Here is a 14,534-nt window from a genome sequence, read left to right as displayed (position 1 = left end):
ACACTCTAACCTGTGTGTGTGTTCCAGTGGGTTCCAGAGATCACCCATCACTGTCCAAAGACCCCGTTCCTGTTGGTGGGGACTCAGATAGATCTGCGAGACGACCCGTCCACCATAGAGAAGCTGGCCAAGAACAAGCAGAAGCCCATCACTCCTGAGACGGCAGAAAAACTGGCCAGAGACCTCAAGGCTGTCAAATACGTTGAGTGCTCAGCTCTCACGCAGGTAAGACCAGACACTCTCATACAAACCCACACAGACACGCGTACGCAACACACCCCAGCCTAGCACATTCAAGTCACTTCCACATATGTACACACACACTACTGTTAAAAAGTTTGGGGTCACTTTGAAATATCCTTGTTTTTGAAAGAAAAACATTTTTGGGGGGGTCCATTAAAATAATATCAAGTACACCTTGTTAATGTTGTAAATGACTATTGTAGCTGGAAACGGATGACTTTTTTTATTTTAATAGGCGTACAGAGGTCCATTATCAGCAACCATCACTCCTGTGTTCCAATGGAACGTTATGTTAGTTAAATCCAAGTTTATAATTTTAAAAGCCTAGAGCCCATTTGCACCGTTCTGTGAAGGGAGTAGTACACAGCGTTGTACGAGATCTTCAGTTTCTTGGCTATTTCTCGCATGGAATAGCCTTCATTTCTCAAAACAAGAATAGACTGACAAGTTTCAGTAGAAAGTACTTTGTTTCTGGCCATTTTGAGCCTGTAATCGAACCCACAAATGCAGATGCTCCACAGATACTCAACTAGCCTAAAAGTCTTAAGTTTTATTGCTGCTTTAATCAGCACAACAGTTTTCATCTGTGCTCACATAATTGCAGAAGGGTTTTCTAATGATCAATTAGCCTTTTTAAAATGATAAACTTGGATTAGCTAACACAACGTGCCATTGGAACACAGGAGTGTTGGTTGCTGATAATGGGCCTCTGTACGCTTATGTAGATATACCATTAAAATTCTGCCGTTTCCAGCTGCAATAGCCATTTAGAACATTTACAATGTCTGCACTGTTATTGTTCAATTTGATATTTTAATGGTCAAAAGTTGCTTTTCTTTCAAAAACAAGGACATTTCTCAGTGACCCCAAACTTTTGAACGGTCGTGTACAGTTGAAGTGGGAAGTTTACATACACGTAGGTTGGAGTCATTAAAACTTGTTTTTCAACCACTCCACAAATTTCTTGTTAACAAACTATAGTTTTGGCAAGTCTGTTAGGACATCTACTTTGTGCATGACAAGTAATTTTTCCAACAATTTTTTACAGACAGATTATTTCACTTATAATTCACTGTATCACAATTCCAGTGGGTCAGAAGTTTACATGCACTAAGTTGATTGTGCCTTTTAAACAGATTGCAAAATTCCAGAAAATGGTGTCATGGCTTTAGAAGCTTCTGATAGGCTAATTGACATAATTTGAGTCAATTGGAGGTGTACCTGTGGATGTATTTCAAGGTCTACCTGCAAACTCAGTGCCTCTTTGCTTGACATCATGGAAAATCAAAAGAAATCAGCCAAGACCTCAGAAAAAGAATTGTAGACCTCCACAAGTCTAGTTCATCCTTGGGAGCAATTTCCAAACCCCTGAAGGTACAATGTTGATCTGTTACAAACAATAGTACGCAAGTATAAACACCATGGGACCATGTAGCCGTCATACCGCTCAGGAAGGAGACGCGTTCTGTCTCCTAGAGAAGTGCATATCAATCCCAGGACAACAGCAAAGGACCTTGTGAAGATGCTGGAGGAAACCGGTACAAAAGTATCAATATCCACAGTAAAAGGAGTCCTATATCGACATAACCTGAAAGGCCGCTCAGCAAGGAAGAAGCCACTGCTCGAAAAAACGCCGTAAAACAAAAAGGCAGACCACGGTTTGCAACTGCACATGGGGACAAAGATCGTACTTTTTGGAGAAATGCCCTCTGGTCTGATGAAACAAAAATAGAACTGTTTGGCCATAATGACCATCGTTATGTTTGGAGGAAAAAGGGGGAGGCTTGCAAGTCGAGGAACACCATCCCCCAACCGTGAAGCACAGGGGTGGCAGCATCATGTTGTGAGAGTGCTTTGCTGCAGGATTGACTGGTGCCCTTCACAAAATAGAAGGCATCATGAAGGACAATTATGTGGATATATTAAAGCAACATCTCAAGCCATCAGTCAAGAAGTTAAAGCTTGGTCGCAAATGACCCCAAGCATACTTCCAAATTTGTGGCAACTGGCTTAAGGACCACGAAGTCAAGGTATTGGAGTGGCCATCACAAAGCCATGACCTCAATCCTATAGAACATTTATGGGCAGAACTGAAAAGGCGTATGAGCAAGGAGGCCTACAAACCTGACTCAGTTACACCAGCTCTGTCAGGAGGAATGGGCCAAAATTCACCCAACTTATTGTGGGAAGGTTGTGGAAGGCTACCCGAAACATTTGACCCAAGTTAAACCATTTTTAAAAGGCAATGCTACCAAATACTAATTGAGTGTATGTAAACTTCTGACCAACTGGGAATGTGATAAAATTAACTTCCTAACTGACGTAAGACAGGGAATGTTTCTAGGATTAAATGTCAGGAATAGTGAAAAACTAAGTTTACATGTATTTGGCTAAGGTGTATGTAAACTTCCGACTTCAACTGTATACACACACAAAAAAAACATTGTCTTCACCGAGGTAAGACAGCCTGAGACACTCCCACACATCTTCACTCAATCTTGAAATTACACAGGCCACCTGCAGGTAAGTGTTCTCTCTGCTCAGCTGAATAGATGCCCTATATCATCTGTCACTGCTCAAAGAAACAAGAAAGTGGGGTAGACTGCATGCTCTGGTCTGTGTATTCATCTGATACGCTGTGTTTGATCTACCCAGACCTTTTATGGCACAAAGGTACTAGTACCCTTGGAACCACATGGTCTCTGGTTCAAGTCCCACTCTGGCTGTTCCCTTTGAATCGCTACAGTAGTAGAAACAGTGGTGAAATCAGTCAATATGCATATTGTTTTACGATAAGTATAGATAGACGTATATTGCCTAGCCCTACTCTAAAGTGTTTAGCAGCTGCTGTCTGCAGTCTATCAGTTGTTGGCCTCATTCAGGAAGGTGCAGTATTTTTAGTTGCAGATAAAAAGTTGGTCTGATGAAGTTGTTTGTAGGTGTTTTTTTTTACACCCAAAATTCAACATTTCCATCAGCTTGTGGTACAGGGGTGTGCTTGAGCTGCACCAGTGACACAGCTCTTGGTAGTCAAACAAAGCAGATTGGCAAACAGTCTATATTAACAGTCTATTATATTAATCCTTTTAGAAGGAAAAATATTGTCCACATTATCACCCTATTGCGCATATCAGAGATGTCCATTTCTAAGCTGCAAAGAGGAGTACAGCTATCACCACCATCTCATACGGCCATCTTGTCTGATGGTGTTACGCGGTGGGAGTTGGGCTGTACTGTGGAAACAATGGGTCCCAGTGGATGTGAGCTGTGGCCCAGTTTAGTTTTTGGTCCCCGCTCCCTCCCCATCTTCTCTCTCTCCTACACTGGCCTGGCGTCTTGCCGCCTTCCTTCCTCTCTCTAGACCAGCTTCCACTGGCGTAACATGCTGATGCAATATCCTGTTTCCTGTGTGACTGACTGTCTCCCCAGTAGGCAAAACAGAAGTTGCCCCTAACCAATGGACCTGGGTCAGATGTTTTATCCACATGGTGAAGGTTGTAACAGGGGGTATATGGTAATCTGATCCTAGATCTGTTGGTCACGGAAACTTCTATCTCAAGCTCATCCTCTCCTATTTCACAGGGCGGTATCTTTCTAGAGGCCTCCTCATCTCCTCTACCAATGTTGTTTTACAGTAGATCCATCTTCTAGTCCTCGCTCTAGTCTCTTAATGCTCTGTCCTTTACATTTTCTACACAATGTTGCCTGCACTCTTTCTCCTAACCTCACTCGCCCTCATCTGCATTTTGCCATTTCAATTTCTTCTTGCCTCTTCCGCTCTCCTCTTTTCTTGTCTTCTCTGCTCATCTCCTCTTTCTGTTTGCTGTGCTAACTGTGCTGTCATTTTCTCCCTTTGTCGTTATAGCGAGGGCTGAAGAATGTATTTGATGAAGCTATCCTAGCCGCCCTAGAGCCACCAGAGACGCAAAGAAAGAGGAAGTGCTGTATATTCTAAAATCCGTTCCTCCTTTCTCTCAAATTGTTTGCTGCTTACTTTTAGTTTAAACCTGTCGTTTTACCCAACCAACCCAGAACCTCTTAAAGCAATCCCCTGTATCCACTCCCCCGTTATGACAGTGCTACTTTCTATTGTGTCCCATTGCTCTTCCTTCCCTTCTCTTTTTGTTTACTTGTCCTCATGGGCCTTACTGTGCTTGAAGGACTGTTTTGGTTTGGTTAATCCCATTACTTATCCTCCCTGGGCGAATCTCAAATGACATCCTGTTACCATAGTGGACGAAGTAGTGTATTTTCTGGGAGTTTGTATGTGATTTGAGACACAGCCCATTTCTCTTCTCCTTTGGTTAGTGTTTCTCCTCCTCCCCATGCTATATTATTTGGAGAGTCCAGAGTTGAGGGACTGTCTTATTTTCTTGGCTCCACAGATTTGTGATTTAAGCACCAATTCTACAAGCCTCCATGATTCCTAATGTTCATGTTTTTTGTACTACTGCTGATGTATGACAAGCCGTCTGACCATTTACATTTAGGGCTGTGCCAGAGCAACAGAGAGTTTGGCCATCATGGTTTCAACCAAGAAGCATTACAACAATGCTCTTTGATGATATCACGGCAGCCATGTTGGAACCTTTTGGGCAGTACTGACCCATGGCAGACCATGGATTTTAAAACCAAACTTGCAAAGGCAACCATTTAGAGCTAGAACCCAAATAGTAGGGGTGTAATGGTACATGTATTCACACCTAACTGTTTGGCATGGTAACCTCGGTTCGGTCTGCACTGTGAACCTGAATTAATATATAACGTATATTTACTAAATAAAACACTAGGGCCTGTAGGCTATGTCTATGCTACGTTGAAGGCATATGCCTCTTCAGGGCATCTGGTAGGCGCGTTGGGCCAGTAACTGAAAGGTTGTTGGATCTAATCCCTGAGCTGACAAGGTAAAAAAAAACATGTTCTGCCCCTGAGCAAGGCAGTTATCCCATTGTTCCCTGGGCGCAGAAGACTTGGATGTCGATTGAATCAGAGCTGCGGAGGGCTGTCTCAGGTTAAATGCGGAAGATGCGTTGTTGTACAACTGACTGACTAGGTATCTCCCTTTCCCTTAAGTGAATCTGAGCTGAAAAAACACTTCAGTCTTCCATTAAATCAACTAAAGCTGATGCACTTGTTGTAATCCAAATTTGGCACATTTCAAACTTTCCCTTTGTGGCACAGCCGGGAATTAATTGGGTACGATGAGCACCCACTTCTCCCACACGGTGACCTCTGATGTCACCTACTATGGAAATGGCCTCTAACCGCAGTTAAAAACATTTTTTATAAAAGGCAATCTATTAATGTGGTTTTTGACCTTCATAATCTGTTTACAAGCATGATAGCTGTACTTTTAGTTTATGGTTGACACAGCTTATTCGCCATAAGCCAATCGGCATTTCTCAATGAGTTCAAATCACATGTATTTACGACTTCACAACTGGTAAATTCCTACCTCCCACATGGTTACAAATGCAGCATTAGTGGAAACGTGAAACGCCCAACAAAACAATCCATATCAAATCGTATTGGTCACATACATGTGTTTAGCAGATGTTATTGTGGGTGTAGAGAAATGCTTGTCTTTCTAGCTCCGACAGTGCAGTAATATCTAACAATCTCACAACATATACCCAATACACACACATCTAAGTAAAGAAGTAGATAAATGGATGACCAATGTCCCGTCACAACAAACTATGGAACATTGATTGCTGAATGCTGTGAATGGCATTTAATTTTTCCGTGACCCCCCCCCAACCACACTGTACCGAACTATGGGTTTAATGAACCGTTACACCCCTACCAAATAGTCATCCTGAATGGAATCCTCCAAGGCAGCACCATGCCGTCCAGCTCTAAGAGGCCAAACTCTCTCTATGTACCGCTCTGTAGTGCCATTTGCTGCAGTTCATATCTAGCCGCCTAGGAGTAAAAATAAATTAAAAGCTAATATAATCGTGTGAAATGATTTGTGACATGAATTAATAAAGGACAACTGAAATTGCTATCCTTTTTGTCCGCCTGTCTTTTCCTCCATCTACGGGGACAGCTGGATAGCAGCTCAATCGTGCTGCGTCATATTGCTACATATGCTCCTAGACCAATTTTTAATAGAGCCTGATCTCTGGGTAAAACATGTCTTGCCATAGTTTGTTTCTACAGGGTTCCTTGAGTTTCCTTAAACAGGGATACAGGGGCTTCCTGCTCTGCTCATAGAGCTGTGTTGTACCACTCTCCCGTTGCATGGCATGGCTTGAGGCCATCCTTCCTATCCTAAGCTGCTCTACCAACGAACAGTGAGCGCAGAAACATGCTGCTCCAACTAATTACACGTTAATCAGCAAAAGCCAAGGGAAGTTCCAGCTAACAGTAGGCTCTTTTAGTGATCTGGTGAAACTGTTTGAGTGGTCTGGCTTGGTGTAGTTGTTTAATTTGACTTCCCTTCCCACTGTGTGTGTATGTGTGAGATGTGGAATGTGTCTCTTTGAGCCCGTGTTCTCTCGTACCTCCACTTTCTTGTTTGCCCAGACTTTGTTTTGAACGCTCCTCACTTTGATATGAATGAATTCAGGTTGATATATATATCCCCAACTGCTCTTGACTTCATTTTCACCTCCGTCTGTGAAGATGAAGTATCCTGGGTTTTAATTTCTGCCAATGCTATGTATTGTTTGCACTTGATCATTTAACCCTTTGTTTTTTTGTTTAATGCCTTTCTGTATTCATGCTATTGTTTTTCCCTTTCATGTGTCTGTCTGTTACCCCGTCATTGATCATTTAATTTTTTAGTTTAGTGATTTAGCAGACGCTCTTATCCAGCGGACGCGCTCATGGGTCGTGTGTGTGTATATGCTGCCCCTTCATTGAGCCTGTGTGTTTGTTTGTATCCACAGAAAGGCCTAAAGAATGTGTTTGATGAGGCGATACTGGCTGCGCTGGAGCCTCCCGAGCCCAAGAAGAAACGCAAATGTGTGCTGCTATGAGTGACCCCATCCCTCACACACATTTACACCACTTCACACACACCCTCCCTTCACCCGCCCATCCCATCCCTTGCTCTGCTAAGGCTGATTGACAGCCATTTACTCTGAAGCGAAGTATAAAAACAAACAACGAGTTTCCGATTAGACTGCAATAAACTAGCGGGCCGACGGATGGAGAGACAGAAGTGAACCTAACCCAGCTTGTAACCGTGACTATCATGGCCACACTCCTATTCCAGTTAGAACAGTAAGTACGAGCCTTTAGATGTGTGACAGACAACCCAGTCCTGCGTAATCAGTGCCTCTCAGTAGGCTAAAGTGGCTTCATCTTATCTACACCGATCTCACAGTAAAGTTAGTGAAAGCAATATGATGGATGCCCACTGAGCATTGACTTTAAACTTCAGGGAAGGAGACAAGGAGAGGCAGTAACTATAGACTGAGATTCAGCCCTGCACTCAAGGGAAGGCAAAGACCATGTCCCTTTTTACTATCCAAAGGGTTTGAACCATGCTGGCAAAACACAGGTGACATAGGCTCTCATAAAAGTGTCATCTCATAGGTGATTTAGGAAATCAGACTAAACTGAACTTTGAACTTTGACATCTTGCCCTGTCAGTGATGTCGATTGGCTCTTAGTCATCCATCTTCTTTGCAGCCATTGGCCAGTTAGCCGTTCTGAAAGACCTATGCTCCACCCCCAAATGAAATAGCTGCTGCATTAATCCCCACCCCTCTTGATGAGCACGTCAAGTGCCCAATCCTGCTGAGTAGCCTTTTTCTTTGCCAATGTCTCCCCTCCACATGACAGAACAGAAGTCTGATCATAGAAATGTATTTCTCAAATATGTCCCTACCCCCGGGGCACTTTTGTAGATCTTAATAAACTGGATAGGGAAACATTTTATTACCATATTGCTTATACCTATCCAATCCTTTCAGAACTGTACTGTAGGGGAAGAGGCTAGGTGTAAATTAGGCACTGGCATTACTAAATATCTAAACTAAAGGCATCCCGTAGCAATGGGTCTTGATGCAGGAATTGGCCTTTTGAAGCAGGGAACATAAACAGTGTTAGCAGAACAAGTGGTGTGTGCTTAATGTGTTGCTAAGGTCCAACATTGTCAAAACGTTATGGTAACCATAGAATTAGAATTGGTAGAGCTGACATGCCCCGTTCAAAGCAACGTTCTATAGTAGGTACACCTGTGGCCATATTTTATGACCTATTTGGATTGTTAATTAATTGATGCTTATTGAATCAGAATTCTGTGCCACATCAGAATTCTGTGCCTTTCTCAGTGTTTCATACTGTCATGCTGCAATGGCAATGCTGTGGTGCTGTCATGATACTGTATGTGTACCTCAAAAACATCTGTGGTCTGAGGGATTTGTCTGTTCTATTACTTTTAATTCTATGGTGTTAACGTTGTCGAAATGTTGTTGAACCTGCTGGTGATGCATGTAGATGAGCCCCTGGTCTCTGAGATGATTGGTTAACAGATTTAATGATGTAAGCTGGCACATGTCAATGTAGGCTCCAGATATTTTTACCAAAATCTTTTTTTTCTTTTCAGTTGTGTGGTTTTTGATTTTATAAAAAGGTTACTTCCTCTCCTTTTACATTTTAGGGGCTGGAACTCAGCTGAACTCTGACTCACCAGCTAGAAACACTCATTGGAGTTCATTTAAACCTTCCAATGACAGAAGAGTGTCTGTTAAACTTGGATTGTGATTGGTTGATTTGACTGGTAGCTCAGAGTTGGGTTGACATGCAGCCCAAGTCATTTATTATATTGTTATTATTATAACCTGTCGTTTTGGTGCAAAACCAAATGCTTTGTCTGACGTCTGTTCTTTGTATATGCATTCTTTAAAAAAAAAAATATTAAACTTATACCTTAATTGCCTTTACTCCTTTTTCCTTGGCCATTCTTATCAGGCAGTTTACAGAAAACAAGGTGGCGCTCAAGGGTCAAATACCCAATACTGCTCTGTGTGGTTTGCAGAGACAAAAGTAGACTACCCTCATCTCGCATTCCAACCATGATGTAGGAGATATCCATTCACTTGTGGAGGAAAATGGAAGTTCACTAAAGTATTACTTTATAAAAATAATTAGAGGGTGCAGGAGGAATGTGTGGGGCATGTCAACACATCTCTGGTGGAGTGACTTGACTACCACATCACTTGACACTGCATCTTGCCCCATGCATACTAGATAGAAGGGAAGCTGCAGGCATGAGTACAGTCACGAGTGAAGAAGAAATTCAGCAACTCTTGGGCTGTTTATGTTAAGAGCTTTAATCCACTGACCTCTGGCTGCTGTTACAAAGCCAGCCCAATTCTGATCTTGTTGGACTTTTGATCAATCAGATCTCCTCTGGAAAATGATCTGTTTGGTCGAAAGACCAATTGGTGGAAAAAAGATCAGCTGCCTGTCTAAACACTGCCCAAAAGTTGAATTTCCTCTTCACTTCAGTTTGCTCCTCAATTCATGCACCTTGGTTGGAGAGTGAGGTAGTGTGTCTTCCCTTCAGCCAGATGCCATATTTATTTTTTTGCGTGTGTGTAGGATATTCCTTTAACCACCAGGGAGTGCTGTTTGATTATGGATGCATACGTCTAATAAATTGAAATACTTTTCAGAAAGATTTAAGTATCAGGTTCTGTTCTTGGTGACACACACACTAATTCACAGATGCACATGGATCGTCTGCCCCTGTGGGGTGTTGAAATATGCTCCTTTACACACACCTCTACCTCTAAGAGGCCTTTCTGGAGTGCTGTCTGTCGGTGCCTTTCTTACGCTAAAGAGCTGCTGAGACCCATTAATTATCCCATAGGCTGAACTAAGGGCATTCCTGTGTGTGTGTTAGCTAGGGGTAACCACCTGCAGAAGAGAGAATCAGCTAACACTTACTATCCAAGCATTTCCATACAAGCACACAGCTTAGTGGGCAAATGGCTATACAGTGGTGATACCAATATCTGCTGATATGCACACTAGCTCCTGTGCTGTTTTTCAAGGTCCAGATTTGTTAAACTTCACATTGCACAGCCAAACTAGAAAAATAAGTATTTTCTTCATTACTCTCTGATATGCTGTGGACTGTTTGCCAGCACAAGTATCTACTCTCTAACTCCCATAAGTCATAAGATCAGAGCCCCATGGGCACCATTACTCCACATCCGGATTAAAGCTGAGCTGGTGATCTGTCTGAGCCTGGCTCTCTGTTAATGCAGTGTGTGTGTGTGTAGGGAGAGAGCTTAGAAACTATCTAAAAAGAGAGTCTATTCAGCACTCTGTTACTATAAAGTTGAGTGGAGAGTCCCACTAGACTCCATTGCTCCTCATTGACAGACATGTTTAAGTATCTCCTCTGGGAAAGCCAATCAAGATCAAGCCTGTTTAATTGTCCCCTTGGGGACAGCCAATCGCTATTGAGTGATGTTTAAACATCTCTGCGACAACCAATCATAGCTGAGAAATAACTGAGGAAGCACAAAAGAAACCCTTCAACCTGGGACACACACACACTATATATACAAAAGTATGTGGACACCCCTTCAAATTAGTGGATTCTGCTATTTCAGCCACACTCGTTCCTGGCAGATGTATAAAATTGAGCACACAGCCATGCAATCTCCATAAACAAACATTGGCAGTAGAATGGCCTTACTGAAGAGCTCAGTGATTTTAAACTTGGCACCGTCATAGGATACCACCATTCCAACAACTCAATTTGTCAAATTTCTGCCCGCTTAGAGCTATCCAAGTCAATTGCTGTTATTGTGAAGTGGAAATGTCTAGGAGCATAAAAATCATCTGTCCTCGGTTGCAACACTCACTACCGAGTTCCAAACTGCCTCTGAAAGCAAAGTCAGTAGAAGAACTGTTTGTCGGGAGCTTCATGAAATTGGTTTCCATGGCTGAGCAGCCGCACACAAGTCTAAGATCACCAAGCGCAATGCCAAGCGTGGGCTGGAGTGGTGTAAAGCTCGCCGCCATTGGATTCTGGAGCAGTGAAAACACGTCCTCTGGAGTGATGAATCACGCTTCACCATCTGGCAGTCCGACGGACTAATCTTTGTTTTGACGGATGCTTGTAGAACGCTACCTTCCCGAATGCATAGTGTCAACTGTAAAGTTTGGTAGAGGAAGAATAATGGTTGGGACTGATTTTCATGGTTCAGGCTAGGCCCCTTAGTTCCAGTGAAGGGAAGTCTTAACGCTAAACCATACAATGACATTCTAGACTAATTATGTGCTTCCAACCTTGTGGAACTTTCCTGTTTCAGCATAACAATGCCCCCGTGTACAAAGCGAGGTCCATACAGAAATGGTTTGTCGAGATTGGTGTGGAAGAACTTGACTGGCCTGCATAGAGCCCTGACCTCAACCCCATCGAACACCTTTAGGATGAATTGTAATGCAGACTGCGAGCCAGGCCTAATCGCCCAACATCAGTGCCCAACCTCACGAATGCTCTTGTGGTTAAATCCCCGCAGCAATGTTCCAAAATTTAGAGGCTGGAGGCTGTTAAAGCAGCAAAGGGGAGACCAACTCCATATTAATGCCCATGATTTTGCAATGAGATGTTCAACGAGCAGTTGTCCACATACTTTTGGTAATGTAGTGTACACCCACACACACACACACAGCTGGTGGAGAGCCATGTCCCAGGAGAGAAGTGCAGTGGTGAACCCTGGAACTGCGTGTGCTATGCAGCATTATATGACCCGAGCATTTTATGATGATCTCCACAGAAGATGACTTATGATGAAAAGCACAGTCAAGGTTTTAGCAGTTTATTAAAGCAATACAGTAAATCACTCTACCGATGTCTAGGAGATGCGTGGGCATGCCAGCTCAAACTTGTGAGTGTGATGTGTGTATGTGTGCGCGACTGCTTATTTATCTCTCTGCCTGTCTGTCTCTATTGCGTTAATTGCCTGTCATTAAACAATTCCATGTCATATCTGAGACTCTAGGTGTCAGGGTTATTCACTTAGCCATTATGGTATTCAGCCCTCTATCTTTGCACTGTCTTTTGCCAGACACTCCTGTCAACATATGGAGGACAATGTGTTTTTCATCAAGGAAGAGAGATGGGGGAGGGTAGAGACATGCGTGTAGGTATGCTGACTGTGTCTCGGTGCGTGCACTGCCCATGTAGCCATGGTAAAGATGGCCGCAGGGATGGCAAAGGGAAAGGAACGATTCTGAGTGATGAAGCTATATTTCATCTGGAGGCTGAATCCTTTTACAATCCTTCTTTGCTTGCTTGAAGTAATCACATCTCATAATCTATCTATTTCACAGGTCAGTGACCACCTCAACAAAGGGAGGGATGAATGGAGTATTGAAGTATTTGAACAGGGCCAGCATGTCTCTGTATCTGTATATCGATATTTCTGCATATTGATTCTCTTTGACTTCCAGGAAAATAAATATACCAAGGCAAAACATCCCCACCACACTTGATGTCATTTTCTATCAATTCCATTACTAACAGAATTTTGGCAATATTTATTTGTTTGCATTTGAGAGAGAGAGTTATGTGGCTGAGGTATGGGTTGGAGAGGCTATTTGACAGCTTGGAGACCATGGATACCGCGCTCCTGTCAAAGCACATCTTGTTGTGACACGGTAAGTCGCCACCGGCTAACAGATTCATGTAACACACTCATGGTACGTCTCCCCTCAGCTGTACCACACGCACACGCACATACACACCAACAAAAACACACACAGTCCGTCTCCCCTCACCTGCCACACCACAGATTAATTCCCACAGGTGCTAGCACTGTCCAGGTGTGAGGAAAATCTCACACGTCTCTCCTCCCCCGTATGATGTGTCGACAGACCGTCCTGCCTGAGGTGGTCATCACAAATTCACTGTCCACAGCTGTGTGTGTGTGAGAGGGGGAAAGACAGGTGGTCATCATGCAGGCCAACACTGAGTCCAAACCCCCATAGATAGATATACCAGCATCAAGAGAGCTAGTGCAGCTGAACCAAAATAAACAGTGCTGGCCAAGCCAACTGCCGGCAGCCCACATGAACACAGTGCCTGGAACGCTCTGGTCCACCACACGCCTGTCACTTTCACTCCCTATCTGATCCACGCTGTTCACCTTATTGGATTTATCCACTCAGGGATGAGATGTTATCAGTGAGGTCACTCACCATCTGCCACACTGATGCAGTATCTGTCCTCTCTCGCTCTCTCTGTTCTTCCCCTCTCTTGCTCCCCTCTCATGTCCCGGCTGATTCCCTGAGTTCATGGAAAGAGTGAGGTCAGCAGTGCCGTCCCTTTAGAGCGTCTGTTCCCTAACGTACAGGGCCTGTGATCCATTTAAAGCTCTCTAGAGTTTCTTGAGGCCCACCAAATAGACAGAATCATGTTTCTAACTAACCCAACAGGGACTCTTTACAATCCAAAATCCATGATCTACAATGAGCCATCAATTTGTCCATGCAGCCTCGGCCTCAGACTTTATCCTGTTTATCATAGCAATGTGTGTGTATCCAGAGGGGTTTACTAGGTTAGGCCAGGAATGCAGGTTCTAAGATGCTGTGGGTCATGCACCTACGTCACATCCCGTATGCTTCGTGGTAGGAGCTAGGTGGAGCTATTGCTTATGCATGTATAGATCAGTGAAGCTGGAATGAACAAAGGCAGAGGGATTGAGACTCAGCCTCCAACCTGTTGGTCCATACAAGAGTATAGCCTTTTCTCTAAATGTAATTAGTATGTCTCTTTACCCATGGGTCTAGAGCAGTAGAATTAGGTCAGAGTGACAGCTGTAGGCCCCAGGCTGTAGAGGGGGACATCCTAACCCAGCCGTAGCCTCAGAGGGTACAGTACAACACAGAGCAGACTACCGGGAACTTTAGAGCATTGCTAAAGTTCTATGATAAGAAGAGACAATATGGGGGTGTGTGTATTTGTATTTATCCATCATTGGTGGCAGACCTGATTATTTTTATTTGATTTTAATTTATTAGAACATTATTTATGGTTCTTGTAAAGTTACTGTACTATAAATATATAATCAATGGACAACGTTTTCTGTGACTTCTTACATACAGTGGTTCGTCCTTTAAAAGTTGCCTCAGAATCTTGTGTGGTGCCAAACACTGGTACCATTAATGCTAGTTAGTGCTGGTTTGACCACCAGAGGGCATATTTGAGAGCAATAAGGGGCTAGCTTGGAACGTGTTGTGTGTGGTTAAAGGTATGAGAGCTATTTTGAGCATTATTCGTCACAAATTTAGATAGGGACTTAAACAATAGA

At 43.3% G+C, this 14,534-nt stretch overlaps 1 protein-coding gene across 3 annotated transcripts in view; it reads left to right on the top strand.

Annotated features, from left to right (window-relative positions):
* cdc42 (cell division cycle 42) overlaps positions 1-9,143 on the top strand; it is a 34,402-nt gene extending 25,259 nt beyond the window's left edge. For 2 of the 3 annotated variants that reach the window (XM_024427194.2, XM_024427195.2), the window contains exons 5-6: positions 28-225; positions 7,140-9,143. In XM_024427194.2, the coding sequence (XP_024282962.1) occupies positions 28-225; positions 7,140-7,229 (288 nt within the window). In that variant the 3' untranslated portion in view covers positions 7,230-9,143. Of the gene's footprint in view, positions 1-27; positions 226-4,108; positions 6,254-7,139 lie in introns of those variants that run through there. The other variant, XM_024427196.2, reaches the window with a different exon arrangement.
* Positions 9,144-14,534: the final 5,391 nt, after the last annotated feature.

This window comes from Oncorhynchus tshawytscha, linkage group LG07, assembly GCF_018296145.1.
Source record: "Oncorhynchus tshawytscha isolate Ot180627B linkage group LG07, Otsh_v2.0, whole genome shotgun sequence".
Lineage (NCBI taxonomy): Eukaryota > Metazoa > Chordata > Actinopteri > Salmoniformes > Salmonidae > Oncorhynchus > Oncorhynchus tshawytscha.
This window is presented reverse-complemented; position numbering and strand designations above follow the sequence as displayed.